This window comes from Mercenaria mercenaria, chromosome 14 (genome assembly GCF_021730395.1).
Source record: "Mercenaria mercenaria strain notata chromosome 14, MADL_Memer_1, whole genome shotgun sequence".
NCBI lineage: Eukaryota > Metazoa > Mollusca > Bivalvia > Venerida > Veneridae > Mercenaria > Mercenaria mercenaria.
Genome location: NC_069374.1, coordinates 49453231 through 49480241, shown reverse-complemented (window position 1 = coordinate 49480241; position 27011 = coordinate 49453231). Strand labels below are relative to the sequence as shown.

Sequence of the window (27011 nt, the reverse complement as noted above, 5' to 3'; positions counted from 1 at the left end):
CGGCTTTATTTTTCTACTCCTCGAAGTAACCGGCCCAAGCCGATGCGCATGAATCTTGAACTATTTGTGATTAGCATATTTAGTGGTCATATATATGAGCTGCATTAAACATCAGAACAAAGATGATTATTGCACACAATCAAAGGGAATTGCTAACTGAGCCGCACCATGAGAAAATCAACATAGTGGCTTTGCGATCAGCATGGATACAGACCAGCCTGCGCATCCGCGCAGTCTGGTCAGGATTCATGCTGTTCGCTTTAAAAGCCTATTGCAGTTAGAGAAACCGTTAGCGACCAGCATGGATCCTGACCAGACTGCGCGGATGCGCAGGCTGGTATGGATCAATGCTAGTCGCAAAGCCACTATGTTGGTTTTCTCATGGCGTGGTTCCATTAGTTGATCAAAACCATAACAAATTCCTTTGTACTGATGAAACCTAATAACAAAACGGTCCGATGACGGTACTTTGCAAATCATAAAGTGTCTTAAAGCTTATCAATATTAATGAATATCACTTTGTTAATCGTCAAGCGTTCAACGAACTTCAGCTTTATTTTGCTAGTCTAAAGTTTGCGGTCAAGGCCGATGCGCAAGAATCTGGAACTATTTGTGATCAGCTTAAGGTCGGCATTTAACATTTAAAAAGTTGTGGAGCATATTGCAATGATGTATACAGCACATATTCACAAGGAATTGCTTGTATTAATTGTTTTGTTTTATCTTGGAGCAGTCGAATTACATGTTTTAGGTAAGACATTGTTTTCTTACACACTGGACGGGAGATGTACCATAGGCGGGTTGCAGTCATTGTAAATTTGATAGTTTGACTTAAATAGTTTACTTTTTATCCATATGTACTTTTCTCTTCAGGTGATTCCAGAATCACAGTTGAAGTATACTTAGATAGTTCCAGAAAACTAGAGAGAATACAGAAACTATGTCTCGCTCCAATTATAAATAATATCAAAATATGCATTATATTCATAATAGATATTTCTCTATAGTTATTTAAAAGTTTTTAGCTTAGTTTATACTAATTTGTTTCAGCTCTATTGTGATAAAAGCTTCAAGCTTATTGTAACCACTTTCGAGTCCACTTTCTGGAAAAAGCAGTACTGGTGTCATATGAGATGTCATGGTAGTGACACCAGTGGAGCTCGAACCCACGACACAGGGCGGCCGACACTTTATCCACTAGACCATCGCTCCTGTTTAATAAATACATATATCTTGATAGGCATATTCAGTTAATATGGTGTTATGTTGTTAGTTTAGACCAGATTTTGAATGCATTCTTTAACCTGTAAACTTTCTAAAACGGACTGGCCCATCATTCAATTTAGGCAATACCACTTGTTTAAGTTTGTTGGAGTGTTCACTGAAAATTTATTGACTGAATAGCGAACAGTGCAGTGCATGGACGTGCAGTCTGATCTTGGTCTGCACTTACTGCAATGGCAGAATCACTTTCCGACAGCTAAAGGATAATAATTAAATCATCAATTTTTTTCGTGGTTTATTATCCATGAGCAAAACTCTTCTGTACATTGTAAGTTTTTCATCTTCACTGAATAAATCAGTCCAAGAAACATTAATATTATGATATGTTGCAGATATGTTTTGTAACAAAATTAACATTTTTTTCTTGTAACTGTAACAAACTAATTAAAATACTGAGAAGAATGTTCGGAATGCTGATTCGCCGGTAATTCGCGAAAGCACTTGTGTCTTTTATGGACATAACATATAGTTATATAAAATAATTTCTTATGAATAATAGTAACTGTTTAACAGGATGATTGGCATGTTTTTATATACATTTATTAATCACGACAGATGTTGCATGTCGAATTTGTTATACTGAAACTGGAAGAATTTATGTCGTAGAACCTGAAGAACTATTATAAATAGAAAAATTTATGCAATAAAAGTATAGAAAATATAGACTGGTTGTTGGCTTTAATTTATACGCCGGCCACGCTACAGTTTACAATGGCTAAGAGTTAATGTTTGAAGTTTATGATAAATGCAGAAAATATGCAAGATAAAACTGAAATATTTATTCGTTAAACGAGCACACACCTAACCAAAGAGTCACAAAATAATTTAATGTCTTAATCTATAAAGTTTTAACGTAAACGAGAGGATCTTATAATTAGCATAGGAAATCCAGTTGAACCTGCAGTTCCTATAGAGAAGTGAATATATCACTAATATTCTACCACCATATTATTTGCGTGAAAGTGAAATGTCTACTCTCTGACAATATTTACTCCCTGACAATGTATACTCTGACAATGTCTACTCTCTGACAATGTCTACTCTCTTACAATGTCTACTCTCTGACAATGTATACTCTCTGACAATGTATACTCTGACAATGTAGACCTACTCTCTGACAATGTTTACTCTCTGACAATGTTTACTCTCTGACAATGTTTACTCTCTGACATTGTCTACTCTCTGACAATGACAATTTTCGATTTAAGGTATACTAGACCCAAATTTCACATTTGGAAATATGAACAATTTACTACATATAGTATATGTAAACATAAAATTAACAAGCTTTTGTGCATAAACAGTACTGTGCATTATACTTGTATAGCTAAACACTGTATAAATATACTGGAAGTTTTTTTTTTCGTTTTTTTAATCGACTGTTACCTCATTTCATTTAATGCTGAATGTATATAAAACACATCTGATGAGGTGTCTATACATTTTGAAGTAAATATCAAAAGACTGGTTATTTTAGTGTAATGTGAACAACGAATCTCTTTAATAGGGAATCGATCTCTTTACGGTAACATGCGATATACCGAATGAGATATATATACTATCGGATTAAAAAATGTGTCCTTCTGGCACGTGCACAGAGCGCCTGACTTAGATGTTTTAGAAGAATACGTTTTTTCTCCTCGCGCCTAATAAGCTTCCACATAACTTGTCCGAACCGCAACGTCTTGCACATCAGTACAAATAGGAGCAATGTTGTTTTAAAATTTGATTTCCAACATCTACCATTAAATTGATAGTAAATCAATCCCTCTTTCGATATACCGAAGGCTATATTTACTTCCGATTTAAAAAAGTGTTCTTCTGTGCTGTCAATTATAGACAGTTCTTTTCAAATCTTAAGGGATGAACCGGAGTCGGATCGATTCCCGATTGAGGGAGTGCCTTATTTCATATTAGTATGTGAATGACAGCCAACTCAAAGCTCACAGTGCGCGTCAAAAAATTTATTGTGTTTATGCAGGAAACTTCCGGTGTAATGAAGTATTTCGACCCCCATAGAATAACGACCCCCCGGTCATTATTCTATAGAAAATGTGACTCCTTCCCTGTAAAATATTGACTCCCCTTATAAAAAACTGACTCCCTTTGAAAACTCTATAGAATAACGACCCCCCGGTCATTATTCTATAGAAAAACTGACCCCTCCAAGGAAAATACTGACTCTCTAAAGATGACTCCCTTCGAATCTCATAGAATAACGACCCCGGTTATTATTCTATAGAAAAAGTGACTCCTTCCATGTAAAATACTCACTGCCGAAATTACTACATTCGAACTCTCATACAATATCGATTCCCGGACATTATTCTATTTAAAAAAGTTACTCTTTCCGTGTAAAACACCGGCTCCTAAAAAGACTTTCGACGATAATATCTATTAAAAAGTGATCCCCACCAAACCTAACGGACAATTTTACTAGATCTACAACTCTAATACCCTCCATTGCCAATAGTTAACACTTTGATTGTACTACTACTACTGGTGCCGCTACTTCTATTGCTATTACTACAGGTACTTCTTCTTCTTCTACAACTACAACTGCTACTACTGATACTACTATACCTGCTTCCACTAGTACGTCTTGTACATCTACCTCTTCTTCTCCTGGTGCTGTTGTTGCTGTCACTTATTCCTCTGCTGCTGCTGCTGCTGCTGCTGCCGCTGCCGCTGCTACTGCTACTGCTACTGCTACTGCTACTGCTACTGCCACTGCCACTGCCACTGCCACTGCCACTGCCACTGCCACTGCCATTACCACTACCACTACCACTACCACTACTACTACTACTACTACTACTACTACTACTACTTCTTTCTATTGTTGCCGCTATAGTACTTTACTGCCACTGCTAAGTTTTGCAACTTCTATTAATACTAAGTTCTATGCTAGCAGTTTCTTGTGCAGTTTTCTTCTGAAGAATTACTTCATACCGAAGTTTGCAGGGATCATTGACACTGGTGTGTTTTATGAACGTATTGTGAATTGTTATTTTCCTGAAAAAAATGTCTACACCAAGATACAGCGTCTAGAAATAGAATCCCTTTTCGGACAAGGGCAAATCTATATGCCCCCTCCCCCGAGTGGGGGCATAAAATGTAGCAATTAGGCCTTAGATACATGAGTTATCACTAAATTTGACCAAATGGCCGGGGGTCGTTTTTTTATGGGAGTCAATATTCTTCGTGAGGTTCAGTTTACTTCACGTGGGGGAGTCATAGTTCTTTGATCTGGAGGTCATAATACTATGACCGGGGGGGGGGGGGGGCACTTTTTCTATAGAATAATGACCGGGGGGTCATTATTCTATGGGGGTCGAAATACTTCATTACACCGGCTAAATGCCCCTAATAACATATAACAATTGAATTCCGTTCTCTTTGGTGTGATTTAATGTAAACTGCTTTTATTTGTTGATACAAGTTTATGCTTAACATCTATAATTTATAATGTAGAAAACCTTGCGCTCAACAAGGAGGCCTATGAAACACATGGTGCAACTGCTGGCAGAGCTGTGGACGGGGGACTGTCACAATATTACCCTCATGGTTCGTGCACACACACTTCTAGTGATGCAAATATTTACTGGGAAGTGAACTTAGGCAGCAAGATTTTTATCGATCATGTGACAATATACAACCGGGGAGATTGCTGTGGTGAGTTTAGGCCTACACCCGTTTCATTTGCACCCAATGATTATCGTAATGTTAGATATTCATTATACTAGCACGATCCGATTTGTTTTCCTGTTAAACAAACAAGACATAAAATTGTGTGTTAGAAGCTATGCAACAATTCACTGTTTGTACGTCACAATTTCTACGTCATAGCGGCGCGCTAGTACTGGATATGATTTTCTGTTGTCCCAATTTAGATAATTTCATTCTCCATAAAATACACTGATCATGTGCAACTTCTAGAAAGAGTAACATGATATATTGCTCTATTTTTAGAGAAACAGTATGCTGCATTGCTGTTTTGTACACTTAGCATTGTCTTTATAAATACTGATTCAATAAGAAATATAAAGAGCATTGGAACGCCCCCTCGTACAAATCGTTTACCTGAGAGTATTAATGTTCTTTCTGTTTTGTATCATAGCCATCCATATATGGTAGTTCAGTAGGCGTTCCACATTGCCATATACAGCAGTTCAGTGAGTACTTAAAATCCTTGCTTTACGAATGTGTAAAGCTCAGGTAAAATAAACCAATGCGAGCGCAGAAAATCAATAAAATGCACTTCGCTGTCTACTGTTAGAGACACGTCCATACACGCTGGCTGACTTTCCTATCCAGCAGTGCAGTAACTAGCGTGCAGGTATTTAATACCTGCACACCTTTAGTTACCGCTCCCTGCGCCCAGTGTAAACGATTTACCTGCACCAAATTTGTTAAGAAAAGACACCGAACTATGATACAAGTGTGGTTTCATCACATGCATATTATATGTCCTAACGTGGAAAATAAACTTGGAACTTGTCACTGTTATAGTTTGGCTCGAGAGTAACTTTTTTTGGTGGTAACGATTACATTTACATAAACTTTATTTTATATTATTACATTATTATTAAACTTTTTAACATCTGACATGAACTAACGCCCGTGGTGAAGACTGAAGGAAGAAACCACAAATAAATTAAGTCTGTATAAGCGAAATAATGAAAAGTGTATCGCCATTAATCCTGAGCGGAATCGTATTGTCTCTATGTTGTATGTTTTTAAGATTTAACGTCCTTTCAATTCCACACGCGGTTAATGGTTATACACTTTTCATTGTTTCGCTTGAACAGACTTAATTAAATGAGCCGTGCCATGAGAAAACTAACATAGTGGGTTTGCGACCAGTATGGATCCAGACTAGCCTGCGCTTCCGCGCAGTCTGGTCAGGATCCATGCTGTTCGCTAACGGTTTCTATAACTGCAAAAGGCTTTAAAAGCGAACAGCATGGATCCTGACCAGTCTAGATCCATGCTGGTCGCAAACCCACTATGTTGGTTTTCTCATGGCACGGCTCAAATCATGCCTGCTCTGCTATTATTTTGCTTTCTTTCATTTTAATTCTTAACGGAACTTCATATATACAGCAATTAGGTTTTCATTGATTTTCATAGAAATAAAATCACCACATTAAATATTTATAAAAGAGACAATGGAGAAACTGAAACAGTTCTCGGGAGTTTGACTGTTTATGTTATTATAAGTTAATGATATATTCCTTTTTAATAATGTGACTGTGTTTCGTCGCTTGATATTGAGTCACGCCATCACAGTTAATGTCCTATGGCGGCTTCAGGAATTTAATGTTCCATTGAGACTTGAAATGACAATCTTTATATTGGCAGAGCTGTATACCACTCGCATGTCTCCTACATAACTTCCGTTCCGCATTTGTGCTGAACTATGAGAAACCCGACATAGTGCATTTACGACCAGCATGGATCCAGACCAGCCTGCGCATCCACAAAGTCTTGTCAGGATCCATGCTGTTTGCTAACGGTTTCTCTAATTGCAGTCGGCTTTGAAAGCGAACAGCATTGATCCTGGCAAGACTACGCGAATGCGCAGGCTGGTCTGGATCCATGCTAACCTCAAATGCAGTATGTTGGTTTTCTCATGGCGTGGTGTTACTTTTACTATATGTTCTATATAGACACTGGACACTATCGCAACTTAACATTCATTTCAAACCCCCTAAAAGACCTGCACTAAACAGAACTGTTCAAGAGAAAACATTCCAGCCACAATAAACCTGGGGCTCTTTTTTCCCCACCATTTTAAACGAAATCACATACGTACAAAGAATACTCTCTAGATGGCCGCAAACGGGCGAAACTGACTCTATCTTTATTCATGTTATGCATATTCTGATATTCTAAATCTATCAAATTTTACATGTACCTACTATTTCATATCTCTTCTATTCAATTATGCCATTTATAGGTCTTTCACTAGACACTTTATCAATATTCACAATTTATAACGAAACAATTTACGGCGTAATTACTTTTTTATTGTGGTCAGCTTATGTAATGGTAAAAAGACTTTTTGTGCACGAGAGGGAGAGAGAGAGAGAGAGAGAGAGAGAGAGAGAGAGAGAGCGATTGACCTTTAAAAATTCTTTTATTTTCAAATTACAGGTGAGAGACTGAGAGATGTTGAGCTTTACATTGGTTATGGGAAAAACAGTTACAGATTATACGGTTTTCATGAAGATGTTGTAGGATCTGTGTACACCTTCGAACTGAAAAACGTAGTGTTCGGACAGTGGGTTCGGATAACAAGGCTACCGTCTGTTATTGACTATTTAACACTTTGCGAGGTTCAAGTGTTTGGATATAATGCAGCTCAGTGTAAGTGCACACAGCTGTTGCCATTGCTTATGTAACACAATATATTTCTAATCATTATTAATTTTTCAAATTTTCTGAGAAATGATACGAAAAGTATGTATCAATTGCTACAGAATATGAAACGTTAATGTAGTTTATTTGAGCCGTGCCATGAGAAAACCAACATAGTGGGTGTGCGACCAGCATGGATCCAGACCAGCCTGCGCATCCGCGCAGTCTGGTCAGGCTCCATGCTGTTCGCTAATAGTTTCTCCAATTCCAATAGGCTTTAAAAGCGAACAGCATGGAGCCTGACCAGACTGCGCGGATGCGCAGGCTGGTCTGGATCCATGCTGGTCGCAAAGCCACTATGATGGTTTTCTCATGGCACGGCTCATTTATATTTCATAGATATTCAAATCGTGTTTCCAGGCTAAATGTACTAAAGGCGCTTTAATAATCATACAAGTGTCTAAGTATGAGAGCAATACGAGCCGTTGGTCCGCGGTTCGAACCAGGGACCCCTTGCTTACAAGCTTACCGGCTGCCTGAAGCATATTCTCCCCTACCGTGACAAAGTCCATAACGTGAAACACACCCCAGCAAATTGGAAATTCGTCCTCGACTTACGGGGTACATAATGTAGCAAACGTCTTTAGCATTCCACGGTACAACGTTGGGTGCCAAATGTCATAGAGTGAAAAAAATATGCAGGAAGTTTGGGACTCGAACCCGGGACCCCTCGCTAAGAGGGTGAGAGCTCTACCGACACATATTCTCCCCTAGCGTGACCGTGTCCGTGGCATGTGATACTAGAATGAATTGTTTGAAGAAGAGTTTACAGTTTGTCTACCTTGGATTTTTTGAAAATTTATTGTTTCGATTTCGGGTAGATTGATGATTTTGAATTTTAGCTCACTGTTTATCGTCCCACATTATGAGATGACAGAAATTTAAAATGACTGGGCTTAGCAACACAATCTTTACGAAAATATAGCTTCTCTGGTCCCAATCAGTTTAAAAGACTAAAATGTCACTGCTGATTTATGAGACATGAAAACAGAGATTTGAGTATATATATGCAAATGTTGAACCAGTATGAATGTGTAGTACAATTCGGGCTCGTATATAAAGCAGCACCGAAACTAATCTTTTCGGGTTATTTTTGGGTTATAGGACTTGCATTGGCATGTGCGTGTTCGTTTGTACTGCTAGGCGCTTTGCCGTAATTGCTCTGGTATATTGTGGTGGTGATTTAGTTCGTATAAATTCTCTCTACTATATAATAATTTATAATGCGAACTTGTATCCTAGCAGATCTCACGTATGGGAAAGTCAACTGTTCTGAATATAATTATATCCCTTAATGCAAATTATCTATATATATATTCAATGTATCCTTGAGATCCAGTTAACTTTCAGAGAGAGAAAATATAGCTTCTCTGGTCCCAATCAGTTAAAAAGACTAAAATGTCACTGCTGATTTATGAGACAAGAAAACAGAGATTTGAGTACATATATGCAAATGTTGAACCAGTACGAATGTGTAGTACAATTCGGGCTCGTATATAAAGCAGCACCGAAACCAATCTTTTTGGGTTAGTGGACTTGCTGTGGCATGTGCGTGTTCGTTTGTACGGCTAGGCGCTTTGCCGTTATTGGTCTGGTATATTGTGGTGGTGATTTAGTTCGTATAAATTCTCTCTACTATATATATATATATATATATATATATATATTTAAAATGCACCTGTAAGACCCCGTGCCGCTTTTTTGGACTGATTGAATGTCAGAACGCCTCACTATGTTTCTATGTTACTACGAAGCCCAGTTGATACAAATGAACGCACCGACAGTTCAAGAATCTTATTCAAGTGCAGAATTTGTTAGAAACACAGCTTGCCAAATCAAATATTATTAATATGTGTTTTGACGGAAAATAAAATCAAACATCGTTGATATTTCAATAGTCTACCTATTGATTATATATCTTTCATTATACTAGTATATTTATAACAAAGTTCACCACACTTTTGAATTGTACAATTTACTCGTTACAATGGTGTCGCTTTTAGAGTATGGTCTTGGTGAGCAGCTTTTTTCGAAATATTTGAGCGGCATAAGCAGTTAGCACATCATTTAGAGATCCCGAGAGTTAAGGCTCAACTTATTTCTCAGATTTCAGAATCAGTGCAAACCAGGTAGGTGCGGAGATTCAACGATCGGTGCCGGCTTTATCAGCACTACAATGCGCTTACATTTGTTTCAAAACAAATGAATGCAGGGCAGCAAACTTTGACGAGGATACGTATACATGTGACTTGATGTCGTCTGCTTCAAATGAAGAAGAAACAAATGGAATGATGTTGATCCATTATTAACAACAGCCAAGTTCAACAGCTAGATCTGCCATGAATGAGACAAATGTGTCCAATAATTCTTTGAAACATTTTAAGGAAAAATCCTATCCTGGTGCTTAACCTTAGCAATCGCTTTCCTCCTTACCTTGCAAGATTTTATATCTAGACTTATAGATTTTAATTACCATTCTGCACATTTTCAACAACAGTTGTAGTGCGTTTGTTTTTATTGATCAATTCTCTTTTTAGGCCACACCAAATTAATTTCTTGGTCATCGGAATTTTTCCAAAAAAAAATAGGAGCCAGCCAGCGAAATAAAAATAAAGATATTTGTTTTTGGATTTCACCTACTTTTGGAGCTGGCGAGGAGCGATTTAAAAAAAAAAAAAAAAAACCTTGTCACAAAAGTCAACAAGCACTGCAAAAACATAACAAAATGGCTTGAAAATACATAAAAGAACCAAAGATCTTTAAATGTTGAAGGTTAAATTATAAACTGTTCCCAAAATACATTACAAACATTTAGACATTTAAACAAATTGGAGGGACAACAGGTGGATACAAGAAAATCTTGCAATTTGACCGTATTTCTAGTGTATAGAACTAATGTGTTTGCTGAGTTTTATCCTGGGCAAGCCAGTACCCTGGCCACATTAAGGGTTTTGCGTCACTGCATAAGAATAAGAAAGCTGTTACTCTCATGTAGTGTATAACAGAAATCATTATATATATGGAAAATGGTGCAATCACCTCACCAGTACATTATGTACCCACGACCTACATATCATAGTGTCTGCCAACTTTTAATGCAAATTCACAAGATACCAGGAAATCCATTATCCACTCACTGATGGCCAAATTCACTTGTAAATTCAATGACAAATGTTGCACTTTCTGTTGTTCTTTGATTTCACATTTAACTTTGGCAAATAAGGGAAGACTTACTTTTGATGATGCAAGTCTTAACAATAAATGCATTATCATCTTCAGTTTCTTTTTAATAAATAGATCTGATGGTACCCATTAAACAAATCTGAAAAAGGATCTATAAACAGTTATATAATATTCTTGTTTTTTAACTCTACTTGAAAAATAAAAAAGTAAGCCTTTAATGCATGTTTTCTTGGATTGTGAGTTTGTAAGCTCTTAGGATTCCTTTGCTCTAATAAAGTTCCATGTGCGTACCCCTTCTCCGCAAGAAAATTGTGTTCATTTTATATAGCTGATAGAAGCAATGTTCCAGTCCTTAAAATCAAAGTTATTTCAATAATACATTAATTATGATGTAACACTGTATGTGAAGTCCAAACTGAATTATACCGCCTGTTCATCATTTAAGTACTACCAAATTACTGCTGATATATGTGTATAATTTTAAGGACTGCAGCAAAAGGTTGTTTTAATCACCAGCCATTATAGCTCAACGCACACATGGATATCTGTAAAACCGGACAATGCCGTAAAAATGCATAATTTGACGATTGTCATTTAGGACAAACTACCTTAAAGATTCTGATAAATGAATTCTGCTATTTCATAGACGATGTAATGACCCATTTTTAGTGGTCGCATGTCCGATTAAACAACACTGTTATAAAAAACTACCTTTTTGGTTTACGAATAAATTTAAAATTACGCTTCTTTCTTCATTGTATAACTTTTAGTCTAAGATAACAAACTATAATTATTGTCATTTTGATACATATGTTGGGTTAATACTCGTACAATGCTTTCTCTTCTCATTCTATATTTTAAGTATGCAATTAGGGTTTAAGAGCTTTTTTGCAAATTTTCATTCTCTTGAATAAATAATTACTTTTTGATAAAAGCATGTTGTTATTTGTACATATGGTTAAATTGTAAGATAAAGTATGCATATTTATGAATGTTGATGTTATAAAATGTCAATTCATAACAGCTGTGTTTTAAGTTGCCATATTGCTATTTCGTGGCCTATAATTATGTCCAAATGTAGTGGCATGTTTAAAACTGCTAGGGTCGTTTTCCATTCCCTGTTATATTATCCGCTGGAAATTGCTACAATGTCTCGTGCGCCTATAGATACCCGGACACAAAAAAGCCTACATACTTGAATCTATGATCGTGAAACATCAAAAATTTCTATATTCTCCGTATAATACACTTGCGTTGCATAAAGGCCTAGGTGATCAGATTGGACTTCTATTGTTTTCTTTAGTTTGCCTTTGTCATTCAGGACGGCGATAACTCGACATCACTAGGGTCGTCATGCTTTTGACACGAGATGTAGATAAAATACGAAGACATAATACAGTAAATAAAAAAGTTATGACAAGTACAATGAATATCTCCACAAGTGAGGTTTCATCAAACTCGTCTTACATTTTGTTAAATACTTCATGCAAGGATGGGTTCTACATTAGAATTGTAATATTATAATATAATACGCAAGAATCATGCAAAACAAAAGCTCTTCTACAAAGTGCACTATCTATAGGCTTATAGCCTACACTATTACAGAGATTTGCTTTGCGATTCCTAACAAAGGCGGAACAGTGCAAATATGGTTACTATTATAACAAGCAAATTCGTTGAATTGTTATCCCCCACCGGAAGGGTTTGTGGTAAGGAATGGCAAAAACAATATGTCCGGCAAAAAGTTAGAATGTTACTAGGAATCAAATAATTTCAATAGATCAAAATCGATTTAACAGGAAATGAATGTTTTTGTTGGTTTTGATGGGGGGGGGGGGGGGGGGGGGGGGGGGGCAGCGGGGATGACCTGGTGAGGGTACAAAACATCACATGTTGATTATAAAATATTGATGGAAAATTAACAATAAAAAAATGGGTGGTGGGGTAATGCCTGATCGGGTTGGTGGGCATCAGCGGGATGGAGGAGTAGGGGAACAGTACAACTTTGCATGTTGATAAATATTCATGGAAGGTTTGATTTTTTTAAAAAAAAAAGAATAGTTTTTAGGGGATGGGGCGGGGGGGGGGGGGGGGGGGAGGTGCGACCAAGGCAAGGTGGCCAGGTGTGGGTACACAACTTCACATGTTTATAATAAATGTTCATGGAAAGGAATGAAAGAAGTGTAATGAAATTCTACCAATTGGTTGGTTTGTTATGTACAAATCTAAGATTTTTAAACAATTAAATGGCAATAACTCTAAGGAAAATTGACCAATTAAAAATGACAGGCATCATCGAAGTATATTGGTTCATATTTATTGCAAGTTTCATGAAATTTAATCTACTAGTTACTGAGACATGGCTGCAGGACGGACGGACGGACGGACGCACGCACACACAGAAGTTAAGAAATAAGATGTTTGCTTATAGATTGTGTGGAAGTAAGTCTTTCAGACAATAACAAGAGGGCCATGATGACCCTATATCGCTCACCTGGTTAAATGGTTGCTATGAAGATTTGCATTTAAGCTTGACCCCGAGGTCATAATTTGAATAAACTTAGTAGATATCCACTAGGCAATGCAACACTCCAAATATCTAAGCTCTATGCCTTCTAGTTTATTTCTAGACATTTTTGGAAGATTTTCCAATGTACAATCAAATAACCCCTGGGGCGGGGCCAATTTGACGCCGGGAATCATGATTTGAACAAATTTTGTAGAGGTTCTCTAGGCAATTCTACATGTGAAATGTCTAAGCTCTAGGCCCTTTGGTTTACTTTTAGAACTTTTTTTGAAGATTTTCCGATGTACAATTAAGTTACCGCTAGGGCGGGGTCAATTTTACCCCGGGGGTCATGATTTGAACAAATTTTGTAGAAGTCTACTTGGTAATGTTACATATCAAACATCTAACATCTAGACCTTCAGGTTTATTCTTAGCAAATTTATGAAGGTTTCCCTATGTACAATCAAGTAACCACTGGGGCTGGGTCAAAATTTGAACAAATTTTGTAAGAAGTCTACTAGGCAATGCTACATGTCAAATATCTAAGCTCCAGGCCTTCTGGTTTATTTTTAGAATTTTTTCTATGTACAATCGAGTACCCCATGGGGCGGAGTCAATTTGCCCCGGGGGTCATGATTTAAACAAATTTTGTAGAAGTCAATTAGGCAATGCTACATGTCAAATATCTAAGATCTATGCCTTCTGGTTTAATTTTAGGAATTTTTGAAGATTTTCCTATGTAAATTAAGTGACCCTGGGGCGGGGGTCAATTTTGACCTCGGGGGTCATAATTTGAACACATTTGTAGCGGTCTACTAGGCAATGCTACATGTTAAATATCTAAGCTCTAGGCCTTCTGGTTTATTTTAAGAAAGATTTTGAAGATTTTCCTATGTAAAATCAAGTGACCCCCAATTTTGACCCTGGGGTCACGATTTGAATAAATGTTGTAGAGGTCTTCTAGGCAATGCTACATGTCAAATACCTAAGCTCTAGGCCTTTTGTTTTATTTTATTAATTTTTGAAGATTTTCCTATATAAATCTATGTAAAATCAAGTGATCCCTGGGACGGGGTCAAGTTTGACCCCTGGGTCATGATTTGAATGATTTTAGTAGAGATCTACTAGACAATGCTATATGTCAAATATCTAAGCTCTAGGGCTTCTGCTTTTCGAAAAGAAGATTGTTTAAGATTTTCCTATGTAAAATCAAATGATCCCTCGGGCGGGGTCAAGTTTGACCCCAGGGTCATAATTGAACAATCTTGGTAGAGGTCTACTAGGGAATGCTTCACACCAAATATCTAAGCTCTAAAGCTTCTGAGTTTTGATAAGAAAATCTTTAAAGTTTTTCCTTTCGGTTGCCATGGCAGTCAGAGTTCTGCATATAATTCAATTCTTTGAACAAATTTTGTAGAGCTTCACCCAGGAAACATTCCTGTGAAGTTTGGATGAAACTGGCCTAGCGGTGTATGAGGAGATGTCGTTTAAAGTAAAAGTTTACGGACGGACAACGGACGACCGACGATGGACGACGGACGCCGGACGCCGGACGGTGAGTGATCACAATCGCTCATCCTGAGCCTTTGTCTTAGGTGAGCTAAAAATAGTTGCTTATCACTGAACACTGTTGAACACTGTTGAGTAGTATATCATTTGTCAGCTATTTCCTTTAATCAAATTAATTCAGTTTTCACTTACATGTGGTACATTTTGGTCCTTCGACGCTTTCAAAAATGGATGTATTAAACAAATTTGAATAAATTGAAGACTGTTACTTTTTAACCCAAAAAATGTACACAAGAGCTGACTGTTGATATCTCGCTTGGCTATTCGAAGAATTGATATAAGTTTAGGCATAATATTACCAGAGATTTTCATGTTTCTAAATTCTATGTCAAAGAAGAGCCATAACGGAGTCACAATCCTTGTCCAGCTTATGTAGTCTTGCTTACATATGGAGACTATGATGTTGGAAAAGTAGTTTTAATTTCATTTAACTATAAAATTTGGAAAGTTTATTACAAAGGGATGTTCGTTTACCTGTTTAAGAACGGAAACTCTCTACATAGGTTTTCGCTGTACAAGCAAGTTATGAAATAAGTATTCAAATGTTACATATAGATTTATGAAAACCAGGCTCGTTAAGCTTCTAAGCCACCTTCAATATACACATATTTCAAATTTCAAAGAATCTTAAGTATAACCATAGAGAAATGGCAGTTCAGACCAAATCAAACATTCTAATGTATATTATATTATATTATATTATATCATATTACCAGATTTATATACTGATAATCGTATATTTCTACTGTACAAAATCAGCAAATATATGGAATTCACTAGGTAAACAACTTTTAGGTAAACTTCACACCGTTTACTTTCTAAACCTTTAACACCGTAACTGAACTTAGATTGCTGTTCTCAGTAATTTACGTTTTCTTTCCTCTAAAATCATTAGAACTTCACCTCGTATTCATATCAACATGTAATACTTTAAATTTCTATAAAATTAAGTTGGAAATTATATGTTTTATAAAGCACCACCATTTTTTCAGTTTTACAAAATTCCAGAAATACTTAAACAATGGGTGAAAATAATGGCTTATAAAATTAAAACGATTTCGGTGACCAGTATTTTTTCTTCTCTTGTTTGCCTTGGAAACTAATATTCTTCACGCTCACGGATTATGAAAAACATTCTTAACGTATGGAAAAAAAAATCGTACCTACATCCTTAAATACAAATGTTGCCAGATACATAGTCAGTATGAAAAAGAAATATGAGCCGTGCCATGGGAAAACCAAGATAGTGGGTTTGCGACCAGCATGGATCCATACCAGCCTGCGCATCCGCGCAGTCTGGTCAGGATCCATGTTGTTCGCTTTCAAAGCCTATTGGAGTTAGAGAAACTGTTAGCGACCAGCATGGACCCAGACCAGCCTGCGTATCCACGCATGCTGGTCTGGATCCATGCTGGTCGCAAACACGCTATGTTGGTTTTCTCATGGCACGGCTCAATTATTTCATTCAAACATGCTTACTCTACACGATACTTGTAGAAAATCACATCACAATATTGAAATGTATAATCATGTTTATATTTTTTGACAAAAATCTGTACAGTTTACGTCAATAATCTTTCTCTCTGTCTGTCTTTCTGTCTGTCTGACTGTCTGTATTAATTACCGTCAAGTTCATAATGATGTGACAGTGATTTAGTATGTACGTAGCAAGATTCTGAGCTTGTCAATTTAAATGTGCCATCATAAGAAACTTAAAATCCTTTCTGTTCCTGTTAGTACTTTATTTCATAATCACTAACTTAAAAAATAAAAATCCTTCCTTTTAAATATTTGAAAACAAAAGTTGCCGTGGCAAAGTTGCCATGGCAGAATCTTGTAATGGCAAAATTGCAATGGCAAACACATTTTTGCCATGACAAAATAAAAACAAGAGCTGTCACTGACAAATGCCCCCGCAGCGCCTTGATTTTTGACCTGGTGACCCCAAAGTCAAGAGGGGTCGTGTACTTAATATCTATCTATCAGCACATGAAGTTTGAAGGTCCTGGGTGCAGTGGTTCGCGAGTAAAGTGCCTTCATGCAAAAAGTTAACATTGGCCCCTGTGACCTTGACCTTTGAGCTGGTGACCCCAAAGTCAATAAGGTCGTATACTCAATAAGTACTATCAGCACGTGAAGTTTGAATGTCCTGGGTGCAGTGGTTCGCGAGTAAAGTGCCTTAATGCAAAAAGTTAACACTGGCCCCTGTGACCTTGACCTTTGACCTGGTGATCCCAAAGTCAGTAAGGATCGTGTACTGAATAAGTACTATCGGCATGTGAAGTTTGAAGATCCTGTGTGCAGTGGTTCGTGAGTAAAGTGCCTTCATGCAAAAAGTTAACGTTGTGACGAACGAACGAACGAACTAACGAACTAACGAACGAACAGTTGAAAACTAATATACCTCCCTTCGGGGGCATAAAAATGAGTTACTGATATCGAACATCATATAACTACCTTAATATTCGTTTGGAAGTAGTTAAAATCATGCTTTAAGAAAACATGAAAAACAAAATTGCCATGGCAAAATGATGAATTTTCTTGCCATGGCAAAACGATTTTGCCAAAATCGGTTTTGTCTTGGCAAATGAAATTTTCTCGTACTTATTTACCAAAAAATAGTAATGACATTATATAATAAGAATATTATCCTACTCATGATTTTCTAAGTCCAAAAGGGGCCATAAATCTTGCAAAAAGCAGGATGGAGTTATGTTTCTTGCTGTAAAGGGTCAGCTTATGATAGTGAACAACTGTTGCAAGTTTCAAAGCAATATCTTTGATAGTTTGGGTGGAAAGCTGACCTAAACATAAAACTTAACCAGGGAACGCCGACCAAGTGATGACAATAACTCACTTTTTTTTCCAAAAATCAGATGAGCTAAAAATGATCAAGATTTGTAAGCTTTAAGGGGCTATAATTCAGACAATATGTAGATGGAGTTATGTACTACTGCCTAAAACTGGACATGGTGATAGTACACAGGTGTTGAAAGCTTTAAAGCTATATGCCAAAAGGTTTTGTCGAAAAATGGACTGGTACGAAAGACTTGTCCAATGTGTAACACCGGCACCGACATCGACGCCGACGACGAGGTGAGTCGAAAAGTCGAGCTAAATTGCTTACAATTTTTAAATTACAGTAGTAAAGAATACGCTTTTCTGGAGACTTATTCAGAAAATGTTTATATGGCCGTAAATTTAACATAAAATTGTTGATTTGTGAGACATGAGATCTGAGAATATATTAAGTTCTGCATTATGTAGTGCAGTGTCGGTGTATATGTATAATACAGCAGCATCGAAACCAGCAGAGCTTTACTGGGCTGGCGGCTTTGTTGTGGAATATGCACGCCGGCGCGTTGTCGTAATTGGCCCCTTCTGTTTCCTTTTTTTACAATCAGATATTTATTACAGTTAATCTTCAGAGCTAACTATAGATTGTCTTTGTCTTGAAGAACCCCTAAAGAAGCTGGCAAGAAATTCAGAGGATCATGAAAAGTGAGAAAAAGACAACATGTATCCAATACCGCTTCCTGTATTTGACAAAAATGACAAAGATGACAACAATGCAGATATTTATACAGATAAGATTATGAGCTATTATTGACATGAACGATGAACAAATAACTGAGCCATTAGAACTTAATTTGAACGAAAACATGAAAGATCTACATGTAATTACGAGTGGTTGTTCTAAGTGTTCAGATGAGTGGCCTTCGTCTGTGTGTTATAAAGTCTGTCCCAATCTGGTTATCATCATTTTGTAAGTTATGATATGCCTTATGATGCCCCAAAATAAGTTTTTATTTAGTGAAGATTAATATCTCTAGGCACTTTTTTATTTTTCTAAAAACATATTTTTCATATATATATACGCGAAAATATAACATGTCAACCTAGATACATTTTAAAAACAGTAGGACACGTTTTGGATGATGCTACTTTCATCGTAATATATACAACATTATCTTGAACGGAATACGGAACAATAGGGTTTACATTATGTGAGGCTGGACATTTTTTCTCAAATTGATAATAATTCTCAATCTATAAAATAGCTCGTTATATCACAGTACTATCTTGACTTACATGCAGCAAATAAAGCTGGAATCGCTACGTGGAAGCTCGAGTACATCACATCCGGTACATATGGTCTTCCGGATTTGTATACTGAAACACTTGAAAACTTAATCGACAAAATGAAGGATCCGGACAGCCACGAACTCAAAAGTTATTGGAAATAGTATGTGGTCATTCCCGCCGAAGAGTTCATTGAGCATTGTGACACACTGTGCCATGCTACAGTTATATGTGGAATGACTGAATTTATCCATGAGGACATTGTTAAATGTTCTGCCGAAATGATAATATCTTTGTTAGTGCGAGTGACAAATTGTATGCCTTTGCTTGGTCTTTCTGTTTCGTTATCACTGTTTCTGTTTAGTTCGACTATTCAAAGAACATGTAGAGCTATTGGCCTCACTCATGCGTCGGTGTCCGATTCGGTTTTTGTATGTGAGCTGGTATCTCAGTAACCACTTATGTGAATGGATTGAAACTTCACACACTTATTCACTGTTCACTGTGATAAATTGACTTACACTGCTCAGATTCCATAACTCTTATTTGTTTTGTTTTTTACAAAATTATGGCCCTTTTTCCACTTAGAAATTTTTGGTTAAGTTTTTCTATATTGGCATCTCAGTACCCGCTAATGGGAATTGACTGAAACTTCATACAATTGTCCATTGTAATTTACGTATTGATATGCATATTACAGGTTCCATAACCCTGTTTTGCAATTTTTTAAAATTATTTCCCTTTTTCAACTTTTATTTACATTCAACTGACAAGGCTGTGAATAGTCGAGCATTGTTGTCCTCCGACAGCTCTTGTTATGTAATATTTTAACTAAAAAATAATCATAGAAAGAAGTTAGTATTAATGAAAATAAAACTTTGGTACTTGTCCTCAGATGTATTCTTAACAAGTTAATAAAACAAACTTTCGGGTAAGTGTATCTAGATGCATCGAATAATAGATATATTCGTGCAATGAAAATGCTGCCTTGTATGTTTCATATTTATGTTTATGTGTGCAAAAAGTCTCATCATCATCATTATCATTATTATTATTATTATTATATAATGATTATGCGCTTGCCTGCAATTTCAGTTAGTGGCTCCGGTCTTCTATGCCATTGTGCAATTTCAGTTATGAATAATTATATTTGTCTTTATTATTAAATTGATTTTTTTGTTGATTGCGATTGGCTTAAACACGGTCACTTGATCTGTGATAAATTATCATATTGACTAGTGGGCGGGGCCTAAAGTACATATTGACCGTCACGTGCGAAATCGCTTGGGTACGAAAAAATTTGAGGTCATACATAAACAACAATGGTTTGACGTCAATACAATGCGACGTCTAACACAATTTACTATGAAAATTACCAAAGGCTGCATATATTTGTATTTATTTTTTATAATTATATGTAGGCTGGATTTAATAACAAAACAATTGTTGCCTTTTAGGTTCGGTCGATATGATAGAGTTATTATAACAGTAGATACAAAGCTCTGGATATTGGCAACGTTTTGTTGAAACTGACAATTCGATTTATGTAATAAAATGTTATTTTTCATCAAGTTGATATTCTCGATATCGACATTATGGATAATATCCCGTTTTCCGGTATTAGCCACTAATAAACGCCCGTTCCCGGTTTTACGGTGAGTGGGTATCGGCCATTACGCTATATGTCGGTAGTGTTTAGATTATCCTTTTATCAAGTTTTAAACAAAGAAAATGAATAAAAAAGTATTGCAGATTATCATTAAACATTGTTGTAATTAAGATGTAGCAAAATTATCCTCAAAGTTTACTTTATTTCTGAAATGTTACCTTTTATTCTACACTTCCGCTTCCGTGGCTCGATACCGAAGGTGTGAAATTATTCGCATTTTTCAAGGTAAACAGATTATTTTTGCAAAAAAAATGTTGCCGGGATCGTAGAATAGTATTTCCATTGTGAGAAAGTAAGAACTTTCCTCAATCCTTATCTTCTGGCAAAAATAATCGCTAATATTGTATACGGTCTTTATATCGGTTAATCTCGCCAACCCCCATGACCCTATTTACGGAAATACCGGAAAACGGGATTTATCCAATGTCGATATGGCCAATATACTACTTAAAAGTTTTCATCTCGCTTTTAAATGCAGCACGTCGCACATAATTTAAAGTTCTGCGCGTTACGGAGTATAGCCGCAGAACATATGTCTTAACGTTGTGTAGCACAACTATTTGTGCGAATCACTGATGTGTTGGATCACGTGATCAGTGATTGGTCAAGTGGTACGTGGCGGGAATTAGTACGGGTAACGCGGTTGTTTGTCAGTTCTACGCTTGGCTTCGATTGTTTCACTTCTACTTTTGAGCAGCGGTCAACCTTACGATGGATAGGGAAGAAATGTCAAATTTCGTCGAAGGAAAAGTGAAAGATGTTATACAGTCGAATAACAGGGAGCTTCTGAGCAGTATCAGCAACATGATAGCTAAGATAAGTGACAAGTCTTCTTCTGCTATTTCTGTTTTAGATGTTCCAAAATTTAAACGTAAAAGTAATGAGGAACAATTTAAATTAAATGCCAAAGTTATACAGAAGATAGAAGGTGCGCATTCAGCCGTGGAATCAGAGGATTTATCGTCTGCTAAAGAGGCTATTATTCAAGGTAAATTTTTACGATATGCACTTATCCGTGATAACCTGATTTATGTAGGTCATAACGGTTCATGTTTTCACAGGATATACATTAAGAAAACGAATAATGTTTGCGTCTGTTTACATCAATATGGTAAAAATTGACAAAAAGTGTTATTTTTTCAGCCAGAGACATGTTGAAGCACCGACAAAAATTAGTGCTTCTGGCCGATACGTCGGATTTGGGTTGGAGATTGGTCAGCGAATACGAGGCAAATCCCATCGCTAGCGATAGCGACGACGAAAAACGTATTTATAAGGCGGAGGCTCGTGCCAGTAGGAAGGCTAAGGCAGACAAGACCAAAAAACCCAGAAAAAACAACTGGCCATACAAGCGTCCAGAGGCATCGGGATCTGCGCAGGCGTCACAGGGCATCAGACAGCGTCCCGGATTGTGTTTTTCCTGTGGAAAGGCGGGTCACTGGAAAAATGAATGTACACAGAACAGTTCTTACCAGAACAATAAGTTAAGTAGTTATTTTGAGATTTTAGACTCAGTAAAAGTCACTGACATTACCAAGGGTACTGTGTGCCAAGATAAGGCTTATTTGAGTAAAAATGAAACATTATTTAAGGCCGAGAAAAAAGGCAGTGACCAGATGTCGGATAAAAGAATAGTAAATTCTATTTCACCTGTAGCCCGATTAAGGCAGAATAAAGACAAATGGTGCAGGGTGTCCAATAATCAATATATTTTAGACGTTGTTGAAAACGGATATAAATTGCCGTTTAAGAACATACCAGAAAGTGCGCACTTGAAAAACAATAGATCCGCACTTGAAAACAAAACGTTTGTTAGAACGGAGATAAAGTCTTTGTTAGAAAAGAGGGTAATATCGGAAGTATTAGAAAAACCAATTGTGGTAAATCCACTCACAGTTGCTTATAACAAAGCTGGAAAGCCCAGACTGGTGTTAGATTGTAGGCATGTAAATCCTTGTTTGCATATGTTTAAGATAAAATTTGAAGACATAAACACAGCAGAGAGTTTGTTTGACCTTAATACGTTTGTTTATACTTTCGACTTAAAGAGTGCTTATCACCACATAGATATTTTTCCTGAACATACTACGTATTTGGGATTTTCCTGGATTGATGACGGAATTGTAAGATATTATGTGTATAATTCATTACCATTTGGAATTGCTTCCGCAGGGCATATCTTTACGAAAACTCTAAGAGTGTTGATTAAACACTGGAGATCATTAGGACACAGGGTAATTATGTTTTTGGATGATGGAGTAGGGGGACATGCTGAATTTAAAAAGGCCATGTCGTCTAGTAATTTTATACACAATTCTTTGATAGATCTGGGGTTTTTACTTGCGGAAGAAAAATGTTGTTGGAACCCTTCACAAATAGTATGCTGGTTAGGCCATATTTTGAATTATAGATCTAACTGTATGTTTATTTCGGAAGAAAGAATTCTCCGATTAGAAATGTCACTAAAGTCAGTTCTATTTCAATTGTCAAAAGACAAGTTAGACTTGATACATGTAAAATGTTTAGCAGCAGTTGTAGGCCAAATAATTTCCCTACAAAGTGTGGTAGGTAGAATAGTCTGCCGGAAGACCAGAGATTTATACAAATGTATTATAGGGCGTGCAAGCTGGAACGCACCCGTTAAGGTAAGCGAAAAGGCTCAGGCTGAGCTACAGTTTTGGCTAGAAAATGCAAGAAAATTGAACAAAAAAGGTAAGCGATTGAAGCAGTTATTTTCTGCAAGTTTAAGTATGGCAACGGACGCTAGCGCCGTTGGATACGGTGGATACGTGAGAAATGACGAAAAGTCATATGCATATTATAGTAGTTTGTCCAAAGAAGAGACATTTATTAACCAGTCCTCAGGTGTTGAAATAAATGAAAAGGTGACTGGGTTCCCGGAAGTGAACCATGAGGAAATGTTCCAAGGTATGTGTAGCAAGTTTCCACCGGAAGTAGAATATTACACAGTTTTTGCTCCCGGATGTGAGCAAAATGTTTCGACAAACATAGAACAAGGTTCTACAAAGGAGAACTGTGGTAGTTTGTCTGAGGAAATGTCAATTTTTGATCAGTACGCACTTGTTCCGTTACATGAAAAGATAACGTATTACGAAACCGGGTTCCCGGAAGTGAACCACGGGGAAATGTTTCAAGGTATGTGTAAAGGTAGCAAGTTTCCACCGGAAGTGGAATATCTCACCGGTTTTGCTCCCGGATGTAAGCAAAATATTTTGATAAATGATGAACAAGGTTCTATGAATAAGACTCCCGGAAGTGGGTCTAGTGGTCTGGTGCTCCCGGAAGTGAGCGCACATGTCTTTTACTTTTAGCAGTACAGAGGTACATGGGTCTTGGACAGAAGTAGAAAGAGAAAGAAGTTCAACATGGCGCGAACTTGAGGCTCTTCATCGAGTTTTAAGAAGTAACATTAATATATTAGTGAATAATCATGTCATTTTTCTTACAGACAATAAGAATGTGAAATTTATTTTGAATTCCGGCAGCTATGTTGACGATTTGCATGAAATTTGTCTTAAAATTCACGAAGTGTGCGACATAAATAGCATACAGTTTGTTGTAATTTGGATACCAAGGTGTAGGAACGCAGAAGCAGATTATCTGAGTAGGTGTCTTGATTGTGACGATTGGTCTGTAAATGAGGTCATATTTAAACACTTGAATAAGAAGTGGGGACCTTTTACAGTCGACAGGTTTGCCACACATTATAATAACAAATGTGACAGATTTAATTCAAGATGGTGGGTACCTGGTACAGAAGCAGTTGATTGTTTTACACAAATATGGACCGGGGAGAATAATTGGTTGGTACCACCACCAAATCTAGTCGTTCAGTGTTTGAATAAGTTAAAACACGATAAATGCGTAGGAACTTTGGTTATTCCTGAATGGAAATCGGCGCCATTTTGGCCATTGTTAATTGATGAAAAGGGTAATTTCAGTTGCATTGTGAAAGAAAGTTATGTTTTTCCTTCTACAGGTGCTGTCACAAGGGGAAAAGGGAACAACGGAATGTTTAATATAGAACCTTTTAGTTTCAGAATGCTAGCATTGAAGTGCAGTTGGTAAAAATCTTCAACATTATGAGATTTATTGAACATGTACGATCGAATTTTGACCTCATGTATGTCTTTCAGGTACTGGCTTGAGGCAAACACTAAAAAGAAAGTTTGACGAGGCTGGCGTTCAGATAAATAACGAAGAACAATGTATAGACAGAATGGCTACACATATTTTGAGCTCTAGAGCTGATAGCACTGTAAATAAATATGCTCATCAAGTGAAAACTTTTAAAGATTTCTGTATTTCGAAGGGATTTCCCTGTGATCCAGCACATTCCATTCACGTCGCCATGTATTTATCGAACTTAATAGACAGTGGAAAATCGGACAGCGTAATTATGGCAGCTTTTTATGGAATTAAATGGTACCATAGTATTAACGACTTCCAGGATCCAACGGAGAACGTAGTGGTGAAATCTATGCTAGAATGTGCAAAACGGTTGAACTCTAAACCCACAACGAAAAAGGATGTAATTACTACAGAACATTTAATAGAGCTTTGTAATATGTTTTCAGAATCTACGGATGTTGTCGTACTCCGCGATCTGACAATGATTTTGTTAAGTTACGCAGGTTTTTTGCGTTTTGATGAAGTTAGTGAATTACGTTGTAGTGATATTGATATCAAGGACAGATACATATCTTTGTTTATTAAGAAAAGTAAAACTGACATATACAGGGGTGGTAAAGAAGTACTTATTTCTAGCGGTGAAACGTCGGCTTGTCCAGTTGCTATGTTGCAAAGATATTTACATTGTTCAAGTATGCATTTAAAATCAGACTCGTATCTTTTTAGACCTGCATGCAGGTCCGGCCACAAATGTTTTTTAATTGATAAAGATAAAAAGCTTAGTTACACTCGATCAAAAGAATGTATTGTGTCTAAGTTAAAGCTAGTTGCGCCTAATTTGCGTTTAGGAACACATTCGTTGAGAGCTAGTGGTGCCACCACTGCCGCCAATGCTGAAGGCATTTCAGACAGATGTCTAAAGCGACACGGTCGCTGGAAGTCTGATTTGGCCAAAGATGGTTACATAGATGATTCATTAGAGAAAAAGCTTTTTATTACAAAACAGTTAAAGTTATGAGTACATATATTGTTTAAGGAAAATTCGAATTTGAATGACATAGGCTCTAACATTTGTATTAGTTCTATCGCAAGTCTTGCCCATTGCAAAACAGAGTTTGTGTTTTGTGCGTAGTTATGTTAAGACTTTAAAGTTCTGCGCGTTACGGAGTATAGCCGTAGAACATATGTCTTAACGTTGTGTAGCACAACTATTTGTGCGAATCACTGATGTGTTGGATCACGTGATCAGTGATTGGTCAAGTGGTACGTGGCGGGAATTAGTACGGGTAACGCGGTTGTTTGTCAGTTCTACGCTTGGCTTCGATTGTTTCACTTCTACTTTATTCAAATTCGAATTTTTGTTAGATTATAATGAAAACTTTGATTCTGTAAACTCCATGTAGATTATAATCTGGTTTGATAAAGTTGATATACTTTTTGTAGAAAGTTGAACAATTCTCAAGACATAATGAATAATTTGTCTAGTTTTAAGAAAGGCTATTACTTTTTATTATTTTATACTACCAAGATACAGTAGGTACAGTTTTCCAGAGTTTTTTACATTCCCAGTTCGGGAATGATTTTTTAATCTCTGGTTTTTAATCTGGCCTATTGTATCTAGGTTGACGGCTGTACTGTACAGTCAGTGTGTACACAAGATAATTATCTGACAATGTTATTTGTATGAAGCTGATATGCATATTGTATGCTATTTGATTTTGTTTATAAAGAATATGATCATATATTCATGTACTTGTACATAAAATGCTCAAAATAAAACAATCGCAAGTCTTGCCCATTGCAAAACAGAGTTTGTGTTTTGTGCGTAGTTATGTTAAGACTTATAGGTCATATAGTGACTTTTCAGCTTTTCTAGTGGAGAAAGACCACAGGTGGCCTTTCCGGGCATTATGTCATTACGAGCGGGCACCTGGGTAGAACCACCAACCTTCCGTAAGCCAGCTGGATAGCTTCCTCACATGAAGAATTCAACGCCCAGAGTGAGGCTCGAACCCACATCGGTGAGGGGCAGGTGACTGGAAGTAAGCGACCTAAACCACTCGTCTTCGGAGACCCCTATATCGCTCACCAGAGTTGATCTATCCCACTGACCTAGCTTTGACCCCTTATGACCCAGTT

At 36.9% G+C, this 27011-nt stretch overlaps 2 protein-coding genes across 4 annotated transcripts; both read left to right on the top strand.

The window, feature by feature from the left end:
• Window positions 1–568: 568 nt before the first annotated feature.
• Window positions 569–10271, top strand: LOC128548486 (fucolectin-like). Its single transcript, XM_053523454.1, has 4 exons — window positions 569–751; window positions 4759–4959; window positions 7444–7656; window positions 9814–10271. Exons 1-4 carry the CDS (start codon window positions 667–669, stop codon window positions 10014–10016), a joined length of 702 nt encoding a protein of 233 aa, XP_053379429.1. The 5' UTR covers window positions 569–666; the 3' UTR covers window positions 10017–10271.
• An 11229-nt stretch (window positions 10272–21500) lies between these two features.
• LOC123549686 (integrase/recombinase xerD homolog) lies at window positions 21501–26686 on the top strand. 3 transcript variants are annotated; one of them, XM_053523452.1, is made up of 3 exons: window positions 21501–21708; window positions 21864–22203; window positions 24878–26686. In XM_053523452.1, the coding sequence occupies exons 1-3, from the start codon at window positions 21525–21527 to the stop codon at window positions 24912–24914; spliced, it is 561 nt and encodes a 186-aa protein (XP_053379427.1). In that variant the 5' UTR covers window positions 21501–21524; the 3' UTR covers window positions 24915–26686. The 3 variants fall into 3 exon arrangements, with proteins under 3 accessions (XP_053379427.1, XP_053379425.1, XP_053379426.1); XM_053523450.1 differs by having other exon boundaries at window positions 21864–22954; XM_053523451.1 differs by lacking the exon at window positions 21501–21708 and having other exon boundaries at window positions 22077–22203.
• The last annotated feature ends 325 nt before the right edge of the window (window positions 26687–27011 follow it).